General features: G+C 56.9%; 1 protein-coding gene and 1 long non-coding RNA gene across 3 annotated transcripts; one reads left to right on the forward strand and one right to left on the reverse strand.

The window, feature by feature from the left end:
• Positions 1-746: 746 nt before the first annotated feature.
• On the reverse strand, positions 747-6,536 carry LOC125160825 (C-C chemokine receptor type 1-like). 2 transcript variants are annotated; one of them, XM_047850217.1, is made up of 2 exons: positions 6,137-6,270; positions 747-3,055 (listed from the first exon to the last, which is right to left on the reverse strand). In XM_047850217.1, exon 2 carries the CDS (start codon positions 3,007-3,009, stop codon positions 1,927-1,929), a length of 1,083 nt encoding a protein of 360 aa, XP_047706173.1. In that variant the 5' UTR covers positions 3,010-3,055; positions 6,137-6,270; the 3' UTR covers positions 747-1,926. The 2 variants fall into 2 exon arrangements, with proteins under 2 accessions (XP_047706173.1, XP_047706172.1); XM_047850216.1 differs by having other exon boundaries at positions 748-3,055; positions 6,252-6,536.
• LOC125160826 (uncharacterized) lies at positions 6,420-11,235 on the forward strand. The gene is made up of 7 exons (XR_007150387.1): positions 6,420-6,562; positions 6,762-7,163; positions 7,436-7,580; positions 7,756-7,877; positions 8,207-8,418; positions 8,884-9,595; positions 9,704-11,235. It is a non-coding gene; the product is annotated as an uncharacterized LOC125160826 (long non-coding RNA).
• The last annotated feature ends 2,991 nt before the right edge of the window (positions 11,236-14,226 follow it).

Below are 14,226 nucleotides of genomic sequence, written 5' to 3' on the forward strand. Positions count from 1 at the left end.
GAGAGAGGGAGACACAGAATCGGAAACAGGCTCCAGGCTCTGAGCCATCAGCCCAGAGCCCGACGCGGGGCTCGAACTCACGGACGGCGAGATCGTGACCTGGCTGAAGTCGGACGCTTAACCGACTGAGCCACCCAGGCGCCCCAAAACAAGTCTTATTTCAAAGATGGAACTGGAGGATGTTGGAATGACAACATTTCTCACTGTGATATTTTTGCGATCAAGTACGGTTTTCGATGCAGTCTCATTTTACCAAGGTGGCAGACAAATGTTTCTTAATTCCGTTCCGCCTCCTTCTCTCCACACTGCAGAGAGGAACCGGCAGGTGTACAAGTGGAAAGCTGACTCCTCCCTTGACTCTCAAAGCCTGGAATTCGCCATATTTTCTGTGTGGAAACGTAAGCCCAGGGCAGGGGGACCTCCTCCTCCCCAGGCAAACATTTTCCAAACCTCCATGATACCAGTCGCTTTGCATAAAGGAAGCGTGTGCACAGAGTAGGTCCCTGATTGAACGGACAACACTAGGGTCCAAAAAAAGAGTGGCTGGCTCGATGGCGTCACTGTGTCGCCAGGTGGGACACCCATTTACTCAGGGTACTGTCTTTTATTTTTATTTTCTAATGTTTATTTTTGAGAGAGCGCGCAAGCAAGGGAGGGGCAGAGGGAGAGGGAGACGGAGAATCCAAGCAGGCTCTGGGCTGTCAGCGCAAAGCCCGATATGGAGCTTGAACCCACGAACTGTGAGATCATGACCTGAGCTGACGTCGGCTGCTTAGCTGACTGAGCCACCCAGGCGCTCCCCACTGCCGTCCCCCCCCCCCCCCAACCTTAGGATGTTTTCTGACTGGTGGATGCCTTCCTCCCCTTTGCTGCCCAAGCACCACGGGCCCCAGGGCACCCCTGTGCCTGTGTGCCTCCCAGAGCTCAGAGAACTCGCTTTGAAAAAAGCACGTCCTCAGTCACCACTGCCGGATTGAATTGATTCCCGCAAGCAAATCTGGGGAAACGCGTGGAGTAGTAAATTGGGTGCATCCCTGCTGTGGGGTTCAGTGCAGCCATCAGAAACAATGCTTTAAATTGATCTATTCACCTGGGAAACAACAACAGGAAAATAGCTGAAGTCCACCTTTGTCACCATCGTAAATACATACGGGGGGGAAAAAAGCAAACTAAGAGAAAATACATCGAAGAATGCACAGTAGTTGTCTTTGGGTGGTGAGATTATGGGTGATTTTGGTATTTCCTTTTTCCCTTTGTGTTTTTAAGCTGTTTAAATTTTTTTTTTTTTTATTTAGTATTTTTGAGAGACAGAGCCTGAGCAGGGGAGGGGCAGAGATCTCAGTTCTACTGCCAACAGCAGTTCCCCAATCCTATTTCCCGCCAGGGCTCTGCCTGTCCCACCCTGAGTTCTCTGTTCCTCAGGGTTTCCAAGCACCTAAGCCCTGCAGCGGTCAGGAGGGGAGGAGAGGGGAGGGGAAGGTGGGGAGGGGCTGCTGGCTGCTGATTGGCTCTCCCTTCGGAGCGGAGTCAGCAGCGGAAATCACTGCTTCCAAGTTCACTGGTGGTGGGAGCAGGGGCAGGGGCTGCCTGGGGTCAAGGGGCTCTGTTTACAAACGCTAATGCTCACGAACCTGAAATCCTGTCTGGGCCCAAGGCCTTCATAGGTAAACTCGGTCCGGTCTTCTGGAATGTCCCATTTGGCTCATTCGTCTCCTTCCCACCAGGGGGAAGTTCTTGGAGAAGGTTCAAGGCCCGGAGGGAACTCAGCCCGCACCGCCTTTAAAGTCGCTCACCCCCACGTGGCTGCACATTCCGTGGTGGTCACGTGTCCGGATCTGGCCACGAGCCCCAACCTGCCTGGGCTTGGGTCGGCGCGCCTGGCAGGTCACCCCGGCTGGGTCCCGCATCGGCCCCCAGGGGCCCGAGTCAGAACCCCGCAGAGAGTTCTTGCTCCGCCGTGGAGGGCGACATCGAGCTGGTCCTCTCCAGCCTCTCCGCGGAGAGGAAGGGGAGCCATTTGGCCAGGCGCGTGGCCAGGACGCCGTGGAACAGCTGGCGCAGGTACCTGCGGAACCTCTCTCCCACGAAGGCGTAGATGACGGGGTTGACGCAGCAGTGCGTGTAGGCGATCACCTCCGTCACCTGCATGGCCACGTCCAGCTGTTTGCTCTGCCGACACTCGTCGGTGAAAAGGGTGTCTTGGAAGGCAGAGACCAGCATGGCCAGGTTGTAAGGGGTCCAGAAGAGAAAGAAGACGATCATGATGACGAAAATCAGGCGGACGGCTTTGGCCTTCTTCTCGTTGGGTCGCCTGAGCAGAATCCTTACGATCTCGGTGTAGCAGACGATCATGACCAGCAGAGGCAACACCAGCCCCAACGTGTTCAGCTTCAGAGCCTGGAACCGTTTCCAGGCTTTTAGGTTTTCGTGAGGGAAGTGGAGGCTGCAGGTGATACGGGAGAACTCCCGCTGGGTCTTGGAAAAGTAGAAGCCCGGGACGGAGGCCGAGACGGCCAGGCTCCAGGCCGCGACGCTGCTGAGGACGCCGAAGAGGACGGTGCGAACCTGCAGGGCGAACACGGCGTGGACGATGGCCAGGTACCTGTCCACCGTCAGCAGGATGATGAAAAAGATCTCGCTGTACAAGCCTATGTAATAAAGCCCCGAGAGCAGCTTGCAGGTGCCGTCGCTGAAAATCCAATCATCCTTCAGCTTGTAGTCAATCCAGAAGGGCAGCGTGAAGAGGAAAAGCAGGTCAGAGATGGCCAGGTTGAGGAGGTAGATGCTGGTCATACTCTTGAGCCTCTTGTACTGCATCAGGACCAAGAGCACCAGGATGTTGCCCACCAGGCCGACGACGAACACCAGCGAGTACAAGGCGGGCAGCAGCTGGGCCCCGAAGGCCCTCTCCTCCCCCTTCTGGCACGGCGTTATGCCCTCATAGTCATATTCTGTCGTCACGTCAAAGTTCTCTGTAGGGACTGTGATTTCCGCGCTGGCCTCTGTCATCCTGGAGCGAGTCTCTGTTTTCTTTGCCGTCAGAGGGCGCCGGGCCCTGGACAACAAAGACGAGGCAGGGATGGTTAGAAGCCTTCAACCACCTGACAGCTGTTTTACTGAGTGCCTACTGTGTACCAGACCCCGGGACACAGCACGGAGTAAGGGGGACCCGGGTCGACTCTGCCCTGGTGGAACCTGGAGCCTAACGGGGGCGGGGCGGGGGGTGGGGGGGTAGGCAATAAATAAATGAGCACACGAGTGGTTCATTCCATCGCTTTGACGGTGAGTGTCGTGCAGGAAAAGTCTGGTGGCTGGAGACAGAGCGCAGACGGAGGGAGGTCTCGCCCCACTGCTCCTAACCGGTGCTTCCCGCGGTCTTGGCATTGGACTCAGTGCTAGGCAACCCCTCGCCCCCAAGCAGGTGCCGCTATTGTCCCCCTGCCTGGAGGTGATGATGCGGACGTTCAAAGTGGGAAGGACACGTATTTATGAGAACGAACGGTGGAGTTCAAACTCGGGCGTGAGTGGCTCTCACGCCCATTCCTGAAATCACTGGGGCTCCTGCCTCCAATCTCAGAGCAATGATTTTGCGCCTTGGGGTCCCCAGAAGGATGCTGAGAGTCCAAAACTTACAGAGGGATTTTCATGGCTCCGGGGGCCTAAAAGGTTCTTAGTCAGGGGTGACATAGCGCCCCGGGGGCACATGAAAATGTGTGGCCTTTTTTTTTTTTTTCCGGGGGGGGGGGTGGTGCCCCGGAGACGAGGGATGCTGCTGTCTGGCCATTCGTTAGGCAGGGCCAAGGATGTCCTGCCACGCAAAAATTATCCTACCCACAGCGCTGCCATAGTGAAATTCTAGAAGGCCAGCTCCATCCCTTAGTGGATGAGGACGCTGAGGACGCAGAGTGGGTCAGCCTGGCTCATGTCATACAGCCCAGATGTGGCACAGGTGGGTCTACAGGCAACTCGGTAGACCACCTGTGAGAGCCGTGAGGAAGATTCAGAGGAAAGTACCGTCTGGCTCTTAGATATTTGCACCCAGGGTTGTCTTGAAACAAACAAAAACACAGAACAGCCACTGGATCGCTTGCCTTTGTGGCACTTCCCCCAGTTCCTGATGGTCAGCAGGCTCTTTCAGTCTGTTCCCATCACTTCCTGAAGACACTTCCCCAAAGGGAGCATGGACGGGCTTTGGCGTAACCTACCGGCTGTGTGACTTGGGATAAGTTAATCTACCTCTCTGAGCCTTAGGTTCTCCTCTGTACCGTGGGAAAGTAGCACCTACCTTGCAGGGCTGCTGTAAGGTAATGCACGTATGAGAAAAGCGACACCTCGGTATTTTTCGGGCCCTCGGTAAATATTGGGGTTCCTCCTTCCCTGCACCGGCCCCTGTCTGAGGCCAGTCCCAGGCTGGCCTCAGTCAAGTAGCCGGTGCCCACATCACCACTCCCATCCTGAATCTGGAGTCTCTAGTCTTCTAAATTGCTTAGCGGATGTTTCCAGCTTACAAAATTCACATTTCTGCAGCGGCCGTTGGAAAATAAGGCACACGGGACAGGGCAGGGGGCTGTCCGGCATCCTGGCTGGGGAGCTGTCATTTCCCGTCAAATCCGTCCCTGTGGCTCACTCGTCCGGCTCTGGACTTGCCTATACCCGGCCGGCTCTCCTTCTGGAAGGACCCAGGCTGGCAGTCACTAACCAGGCTGTGTGGGCAATTTCTGACTTCTGCTGCCACTGCCAGTACGGGCAGGTGGGCTTGGCAGACAGCACTTTTGGGTAGGCCGGCAGATTTACGGCGGAAGCGACCAGAAGCTTGGCAGCGCAAGGAGCCGCTGCTGCAAGCCTGAGCCCATGAGCCCGGGGGTCCTGGGGAATTGGGGCGAAGATGAGGGCAAACCGAGTCAGCATTGCCCCCGGGGCCATTTGAACAGAGACCCGCCTTCACCACCACCCCCTCCAACTTCGTTGGCTATTTTCCCAACTTGCCAGGCGCCAGGCAACAATCCGCAAGCAAGTCCGGGAGAGGGATGGGGTGGGGGTGGGGAGGAAGGGGCCTTGCAGGGAGACAGAAGGCCCGTGGTGCAACTGAGGCCGGCAAGACCTCAGCCCCGAGGTGATCAGCAGGATCCTCTAGCCTGGGAGCTGGTGAGGGCTTTGAGTAGGGAAAAGGCAGTCTGTGGGGCTAAGACGCCCAAGCCTGGTAGCATGCTGGGGCTGGCTTACGCTGGTTCGTAAAAACCGATCGTGCCCACCTCTCCCCAGCTCGGCATTCAGGGGTTTGGTAGCTTTGAAATCAACCACAGTGGGGATATCGATGCCACAGAAATCCACCAACACTAGAAATCAGGGCTCTTTTTTTCCCATGAGGGCCAGTGGCTAAACCTTTACCGGCCCTTCACTGCCCACAGGCTGAATAGTCTAGAGCTGTCCCCCCAGTCGGAGCGGGGACTCCAGCGTCAGTGAGTAGCAGACCGCCTGGCTGACAAGCTATGCAAACTTCTGAGAGCTTCTGACTCGGAAAATCGGGGCACTCCAGATTCTTCCATGAAGGAACAGTTGAAATAGATACCTCCGAGTAGCCCCCACCCCACCCCTCCCGTGCCCCTCCACCTTCGGAACACAGTCTGACCTGCCTCTTTGTTAGTAGAACGGAATGGATGCATCCCAAGAGGACATCTCCCTGTCTCCGGGAGGGTAAAATCCTACCTCCTCCAGAGACAAATCAGCAGTCCTGACTGTGAGGCTCCTTGGTTCTAGTCTTCTCAAGAAATTGGTCACTAGCACCTGCAGTGTTTTTTGTAATTAATATTTCCTTTTTGCTACAACTTCTTCGTATACCATGTTTGGGTTTTGTTTACATAGGGAAATTTGGCAAGTGATTTCCCCCTGAATAGTTTTTCCGCAGAGAGCCTCTTGTTTCTTAACAGACTTTAGAAAGGCTGATTTTCTCAATCGGTTACCAACAACCAGTCATTCAAGAAAGGCTTTCCTTTTTTAGCAAGAACACCCCTGTTTTACATCTGAGCCCACAGTCTCATAAATTCACCCCTTGTCAGTATTGCTGTATAATTAATTGCCTTGTAGACGCATCTAGGGGCTAATTAGACATTCGCTTGGCCCTCGAAGAATTCCTCACCTTTCAGGAATGTCCTACGGTGCGAGGACGACAGTCCTGGCTGCGTATATGTCTTCTAACAAGATTGCCCTCAGTGGTAACTGACAAGACAGGAGGAAAAACAAGTACCACTTACTCTGGTCTCAGGGGTTTTGTCCACGAAGTCTTTGTTTCTGGAGCTTTTCGAATTTTGATGAACTCAAGGCTCAACGTCCTGATTGAACAGGAAGTCCTCAGCTTCCTGTGTGATGATTTAGGACTCCAGGGTTCACAGTCTTTCAGAATGACGAGAAGGGGACAGAGTTCTTCCCTTTGTATGGTCGGGTGTCCATGAGTGGCCGCGACACGCGCTCGTGGCCGGTTCCTCAAGGCTGGGCTCACTCTAAGGATTTTCTCTGCTCACTCGGCTGTGCTTCTCTCTAGGGAGCTCTGCCTTAAGGGGATTGGGTAGGGTAGGGTTGGGTGGAGTTGAGTGGGGAGAGGTAGTGTGAGCTGTTCCCAGAATTTGTGAAGCAATCAAAGGCTGAGATAGTGTGTGTGTGTGTGTGGTGTGTGTGTGTGTGTGTGTGTGTGTGTTGAGGGGCGGTGAGGGAGGGCAGGGCATAGAGGGTTTGTGGTCAGTGACTAGCCTTTTTTTTTTTTTTAGAGTTTGCAAATGGAAGGATTTAAACCCCAACGCTGGATCCTGGTTCTCCAAATGAACCGGCTGATAGCGCGACAGACGTGACAGGTCCTCTTTGGCGCCCCCTGTGTCCTCCACCTCTGTTTGCTGTCCCTTTCTGCTCCCGGTCTCCACCCCTGCAGACCCCACTGAACAGTTTCATCTCGAGGAACCTCCAGCCCGAAGTGAGTACAGGTCTGTAGGCTGAGTTTCAGCCATTTCTTTCTGATCGCAGGTTCCTGTTTAATGCGATGGTCCAACCGAGGCTGCGGCCAAATCCCAGCTCTCCCCTGACACAAGGGCGGGTAACCACGCCTTGACAAGTCTTGGCTCCCGCTCCATCGCATGAGATCGCCAAGCACTCTTGCTTGCTGCAGGATGCACAAGGTCAGCTTGGAGGTGACAAGTGTCACAGAGCACCTGGCCTAAGGAGGAGTGACGAAGGATGCTTCCCACGACTCTCCCCACAGCCGCCAGCACCTGCTCTGCCACTGTGCTGGCTTGCCCCCTGCCCGCCACTCTGGGCTCTACTCCTTTCCTGTAAAATGAGACTCTAGTGGCCTTCACAGGATTGCTGCAAAGCACCATTTCAGAAATGAATGCGAATGTGATTTGCAAATGTCACTTGTCCCTTCAAGGCTCTGTTTCTGCATCCGTAGAACGAAGACTTTAGACAAGGTGCCCCGTGTGCCCTTCAAAGGAACACTCCAGGAGTCTTCTGGGGTCGGGCCTCCCCTCTCTGGCAGCCCGTCCACAGACAGATGGGGGAAGAGGGAGGCAAAAGGCAACTAAGCTGACAAAGAGGTGACTTTGGATGTATTTTTTATGCATTCGATTGTCTCTTTCCTCTTCTATAAAACGAGGCTAATAATTCCCACTTTATAGAAGGTTAAATGAATACATGCATATGAATGAATGATTTGGTGCTGAGCTTGGCAAGCATTACCAACGCCTGCCTTAATTTGGGTTTCCCTTTTAGGTGCAAACCCTGCAACGGAACGCAGATGCAAGTAATGTATTTGCAGCGGATCCCAGGAGACACTGCGGGGGAGGGGAAAGGGGGCCAGGAAAGGGAGCATTATAGAGCCACTCCTGCAGAAGGTGAGTGGCACCCAGGCCCCCTGGGGAACCCAGGGAGCCCCTCAGAGTCACCCCAACTGTGGGGCCAGAGGGTTGAGGAAACCGGGCACGTATCCATCACATCTCTGCCTGCCCGCCACTGGCTGAGGGCCGCTTCTCTCTGGCTTTTGTGGCTGGATATCATCCCCAGGAGATTCTTCTCCACCAGCGCACAGGGCTGGGCATTTAGGCAGTGGCCGTGGCCCTAGATGTAGTGGGAACAGACAGGAGTGTCAGGAAGGCGCACACCACGGTCTTCTAACCTTGACTTTGCCTCGGCCTCTGTTTCCTTAATGGGGCGCCCCCTGCAGCGTCAACCCCCGGTCTGGCCTGCTGACCCTCCTCCTTCATGTCCCATGCTGCCTTTCTGGGTCTCATCCGCGACATCTGATGCTGACTGACGCAGCCGTTCCCACTTCTCCTTTCCTGTCTCAACCTCAACATCCCGAAATCTTATGTTCTGTTTGACCGGGACGCCGTAAGGCCAGGCTCCTTGCCTGCGTGGAGCCTGCGCGTCATTGAGGTACGCCTTTCAGGTTCAAGTGCTACAACTGTAGGTGAATTTCCGGGGGAGGGGAGGGGCTGGCAGTGCTCTCTCTGCCACCCAGTCCCGGGCCACGCTGTCTGCCTACTTGGCAAAAGAGATTGCTTCCGACCCCGGGCCCCTCTGGGGACACCAAAGACAGGTTGACGGGCGTCTCACAGACGGACACGAGGGCCTTTGGGGGACACTGGTGGCCCCTAGGCAGTAGCCTACCCTTGCCCCCTCCACACCACTGCCTTTTATCCCTGCCTCGTCTAATCTCCTTCCCTAGCCTCTCTCTCCACCACCCCTTCTTCCCCAGGCAGTCTTTTCTCCTCCTTAATCTCCACCTCTGCTCTCACGCCTGGTAGCTCCCAGGCTGTCTTGCCCCACAACGTGCTGCCAACCCGGCCTGGCAAACCAGAGGAAGTAGGTCCAGTAATCTGTCCCCTGCATTCTGCCCAGCTGCCCTCTTGTGCTGGGTCGTGTCCCGTCGTGAATGAGGATGTTGGGCACGACCATGACCCAGGACAGACGAGAAGCCACCCTGCCTGGATCACCCAAGAGGCCACCTCCTCCATGCAGCCCTTCCCACTCCATTCTCTGCAGCCAGAAATCATCCGGGAGAGGCAGGTGCGGGGGCTCTGAGGGGCTTATGGGTTTTTTTTTTTGTTTTGTTTTGCTTTGTTTTGTGTTTTGCAGGGGTGGGGCTCGGGCGTGAGCAAAAGCTGCCGAGCGTCTTAAGGCCTGGCCTCAGAAGTCACCTCGTGTCACCTCTGCTGCGTTGTGAGGGTCGAAGCACGTCACCGAGCCCAGCCACAGCCAAGGAGTCGGGAGATAGGACACGTTGGTTTAGTTGGAGTGGTGCAGTCACGCTGTGGAAGACCGTGTGCCCCAGGATGGGGTGGGGGTGGGGGCCTTGAAACTGTATTTTACCCTCCACCGAAGTACAGGTCTCCTCCAGTCTCTGGCCAAGGGCTTCCTTGAACCCTCTCCCCCATGGCCATGTCTTCCGTGCTCCTCGGCCACTCACACCCGTGACCCTAACTCCCGGATCTCACCGTCAGAGCAACCACGGCCTCTCATACCTTGGCTCCCGGCACCCCAGCCTCTGACCCCACTCCCACCTCTCCTGCCATTCGGCACCAACAGGTCCCTGACCCCAGTGGGGCTGTGGGTATGTCAATTTTCTACAGACCGTCAGCCTCCTTATACTGCCCACCAGCCTGACCCCACGGGCCACTGCTCTGATCTCCGTCCCCCACCCCCTTACCTCCACCCTCAGCTCTCAGGCTCTTTTCTGACCTCGTGGTGTCCACCCAGCAAAATCCGGCCTAGGGCACAGCCAGCCCCACGCCCGCACCCACGAAGTTGAATGCGGCTGGAGGGAACCCCGCAGGCGTCCTGCGAGAACTGAGTTGTAACCCACCGTGGGAAGGCGGGGAGGAACGAAGAGGCGATAACAACCCTTCAGACCTCAGATCCGAGCCGTGGACGGATCTCAGGCGTGCGGACCTCTCCCCTCCTCCTTCTAGCCCGAGAGCCGAATCCGGGCACTGGCTCGCGCTGGCTCTTCCCTCCCACCGCATTCACCACACGTCCACGAAGTGCCCCCGATCTCGGTCGCGCACCGGGCAGTTACGGGGCTCAGCGGAGCTAGGCAGGGCCCGGAACCAGCGCGAACTCCAGGGGTGGTCTGGGGGCTGGCCGCACCCGCATCACGTGGGAGCTCGTTGAGAAGAAAGGTTCTCAGGGCCTCACCCCGGACCTGCAGAATCAGAATCCCCGGGGGCGGGTGTCGGACCCAGAAGCTGTGTTTGGGGCAAGCCCTCTGGTGACTCTTATTTATGCTGGAGTTTGAGGATCCTGTCGAGACACTTGCCGATTAGTGTGTGACACCAAGCCCCGGGCGCTCGTCCAAAACGGCAGGCCCTGGGACCTCACCGCGGGCCCCCTGAAAGAGAAACTGCGTTTTCATCGGGGCCCCCCAGGGATCTGTCACAGGCCCAGGGGCTGGAGGTGGCCGAAGGACGCGTCCCAGGGCGTAGACGCTCAGGAAGCCTCGGGTGACTGGTTGTCGCACAGAAGGAGCACCCTCGCCGGTCTGCACAGATAGGTTCCACTTCCCGGGCCCACGCTGAGGCTCAGCGGGGACGCCCTGGGGCCTGACCTCGCATCTGGTCCCTACGCTGTATTAGCGAGGCTGAGGGAGAGTCGCGCCTGCCCGTCGCCGGTGGGGGTAGAAATCCGGTCCCCCTCCCCGGAGGGCTCTTTGGCCATGTCTGCCGCGCCCCAGGCTGGACGGACGGAGCAAAGGCCGTGTGCCCTGGATGCCGCCAGCAGGAAGGCCCTGGTGGGGAAGGTACGATGTCTCTGGAAGGAAGCAGGATGAACGGCTAATATTCCTGGTCCCTGGGGAGGGAAGCAGATGCCCCTGGGGGAGACACCAAGCCCGAGTTTTCACTGTCTGTTACTTTGTACCGCTTGGCTTTTGTACCAAGTACAACTGTTATCCGCCTGGTGGTTTTCTTTCCTTTTTTTTTCAATATATGAAATTTATTGTCAAATTGGTTTCCATACAACACCCAGTGCTCATCCCAAAAGGTGCCTTCCTCAATACCCATCACCCACCCTCCCCTCCCTCCCACCCCCCATCAACCCTCAGTTTGTTCTCAGTCGCCTGGCGGTTTTCAAAATGGGGTCCAAGGGGTCTCCCACACCCATGCCAGGGGTCCCTGACGTCTTCCCTTTTCCAGCTATGTCCCCGTGTGCGGCTGGTTTTCCTTCGCAGACTTCAGCCAAAACGATCACAACAGACGGGGCGGTGGGTGGGGGGGGAGGGGGTGCGGGGCGGTGGGTGGGACAGAAGCAGCTTTGGGGATCCCGCCACTCTTTGCACTGACATTGTTTGCATCCGGGGAAAACAAATTTATTTTCCCGAAAGTGTTATTTATGTTATGATGTAACAGTTTCATCCCTGTTATTTTAAGGGAATCGCTGAATTTGTGTTCAGGGGCTCAGTGTTAGTTCCTGCTACGGTACGTATCTTTTCTATTAAAATTTTTTTAATGTTTATTTTTGAGAGAGAGAGAGAGAGAGAGAGCGCGTGTGAGCGCTAGTGGGGGAAGGGCAGAGAGAGAGGGAGACACAGAATCCGAAGCAGGCTCCAGGCTCCGAGCTGTCAGCACAGCGCCCGACGCGGGGCTCGAACTCAGGGACCGCGAGAGCATGACCCGAGCTGAAGTCGGACGCGTAACCGACTCTGCCACAGTAAATATTAATAATCCACATAAACAAAGGCTCGTTGGTGTGTGCAATGGTACCGTAGACATACACATTCCTGAGACTGAATCTTGAGAACTGTTGGTTCGGGGCAGACTGATACAGCTACATTCTTGCAAACACCCGGTTCCACCGAATAGTAGCTGGTGACCCAGGGCAAGCTCACTATTTTCCTGAGCCTCACTTTTCCCCTCTGTGAGCCTTAAGGAAGGGATGCGCCTAAGACCTTTAGTACGTAGTGTTACTCAGTGTTGTTATGGCTCCCTAACCCCTACGGCAGACTCAGGCGACCCAACTACACCGTCAGTGACATTAAGTCGGTAGCCGGAACTTGGCCACGGGAAGAGCCTTCCCCCCACCCCCGGGGATCAGCAAATGCCACGCGTTGATGCCTTTTTCGTTCTTTCCTCCCGGAGGGCTGATAGGGATCCTTTGCCAGCTCACGCTGCCGGGCGACCGCAGGCCGTGAGTGCACAGGGCCTCAGTGTTAAATCTGTGTGGCCAAAGGGACCTAATGGGAAAGTTTGCCTCTCAGTGTATACGAACCTCGGGTCTGGGCAGAAACTAGCTTTTATTGGAGTGCCTGCCCTTTGCACAACTAGCCGGGGGCCCAGCTGCCTGATTTCAGGGGGATCCCCTCACGTCGGAGGGGCGCCCGCTCACAAGTCCGCGGCTGCTCAGCCCAGTTCTCTCCACCGAGCGAGGCCCAGGCCTTGCCCGCCGCCCTGGGTGGGGGCGGGTGGGGCTCAGGTTCAGGGCACCCAAACACGGGCTCTAGCCAGGGGTCTGCACCTTCGGGTTCGTGCCTTCGGTCCAGGCGTCTCGGACCCACTTCGTCCTTCCCTTTTTCTGGACTTTCTGGGCTCCCTGCTGTCTTCCTTTTCTTTCTGTGGATTTTCACCGGGGAGTGAGGAGGAGGGGGGGGGGGTGGTATTTAGTTCTGTTTACTGGCCTTCATTTTTGGTGTTTGCCCCCACCCCCCAAGCACCAGCTGGCCGCGTGCCTGTCACTGAAGATCCTGTTCAAAGTTTTCATCTGATAATCTTGTGCTCTTTTACCTCCTACAGACCGGGCTGGAGAGGAAGGTCTAGGAACAGAAATTTCTTCCAATTCCCTTTGTCCTGCACCAGCATTTCCTTCCCTAAAGTGCCCCCAGCGCTTCCCCCTCCCCCTGCTCCAGGGCCTCCCCTCCCCCCCCAGGGAGCCCCCCTCCCCCTGCTCCAGGGCCCCCCCCCCCAGGGAGCCCCCCTCCCCCTGCTCCGGGACCTCCCCCCAACGCCGCTTCACTGCTGTCCACACAGTGCTACTTTCTCATCTTGAGTTCCCATTCTGAGCCTCCTGTCCTCTTTCTGATGCTTCTAATCATGCCTGTTTCATGACGTCTCTGTAAAGAGGACCCAGAGTCCCTTCCAAGGCCTTTCCAAAGATGGCTGTTGGGGGGGCCTCCCCAGGTCGGGCGAACCTGAGGCCAGTTGGGCCTCCCTGCCCCGGGCTTGCATTTTCAGTGGCCTTAGTTACACAGAGCACCGGGGAGGGACTGTCCCTGGGAGAAGAGACCAAGACCCCCCATCCTTCCTCCTGACGCTCAAGGAGGGAGGTCTGGCAGTATGGCCCACAGGGGTCTAAACCAATTACCACTGGGGGACAGAGACAGAGCCGGTGGACCGCCCCTCCCAGGGCCTGCTCCCAAGAGTAGAGAGGACAATGGCTGTGGCTTGAAGGCCGTGACCTCCCGCGCTCACCACGACCCGGTCCTTTAGAGGGCACTCTTGGACCGTGGCAGAGGCGTCATCCAGGGCCTGATGTCGAAGGTCCTCCTGCTGTCTGGGCGGTAGAATTCCTGTTTCAGGACAGCGCGGCCAGAGGACGCAGGACCACGGGCCAGGCCACCAGCCGCCACTAGGGATCCCATCAACAAGCGGTCCGCCCCCTGCCCGCAGCCCCAGGGTGTGGCCTCGAGCATTCGTGGGTGGGCAAGGTGGGGGGAGGCACGGAGGCTTCCCCCGGGGACACACGGGCTTCAAGAGCAGTTGGGTGCGTGAGGGATCCCGCTTTCCAGGCTGGGGACGTTTCAGGGAGAGGGGCTGACAGCCTGGCTGTGCCACTCTCTCTTGTGTCGTTCGCTCCTCTGCCGCTGCTGCCTTACTGTCCAGGGCACCAGCCAGGCGGCCTTAGGCTTCCCATCGAAGGTACCACCAGGCCGGCAGAGAGGTCGGGAGGAAAGCCTGCAGGGTGCCCTTCTCCTGGGCCCTGCCTCGGAGAGCTGGCTCCCCAGGTCCTCCCCTCATTGTCCGTGCGTCTCCCAGCAAAGAATAATTCCCCCGGCCTGTCACGCTTGGGTCCCAATTAGGGCTCCCTCGGACGCCCACCGTGCGACGTGCAGTCTCGGGCAATTTTCTCCGCCACTTGCCTCGAGCTTCAGTTTCCCCACCTGTAAAACCAGGATAATAACCTTTCTTTCTCTGGCCTGTGGCAAGAATTAAATGCGATTCCCCACGTGCCTGGCAGCCGGCAGGTGTCCAGCCG

This window comes from Prionailurus viverrinus, chromosome A2, assembly GCF_022837055.1.
Source record: "Prionailurus viverrinus isolate Anna chromosome A2, UM_Priviv_1.0, whole genome shotgun sequence".
In the NCBI taxonomy this organism is placed as follows: Eukaryota; Metazoa; Chordata; class Mammalia; order Carnivora; family Felidae; genus Prionailurus; species Prionailurus viverrinus.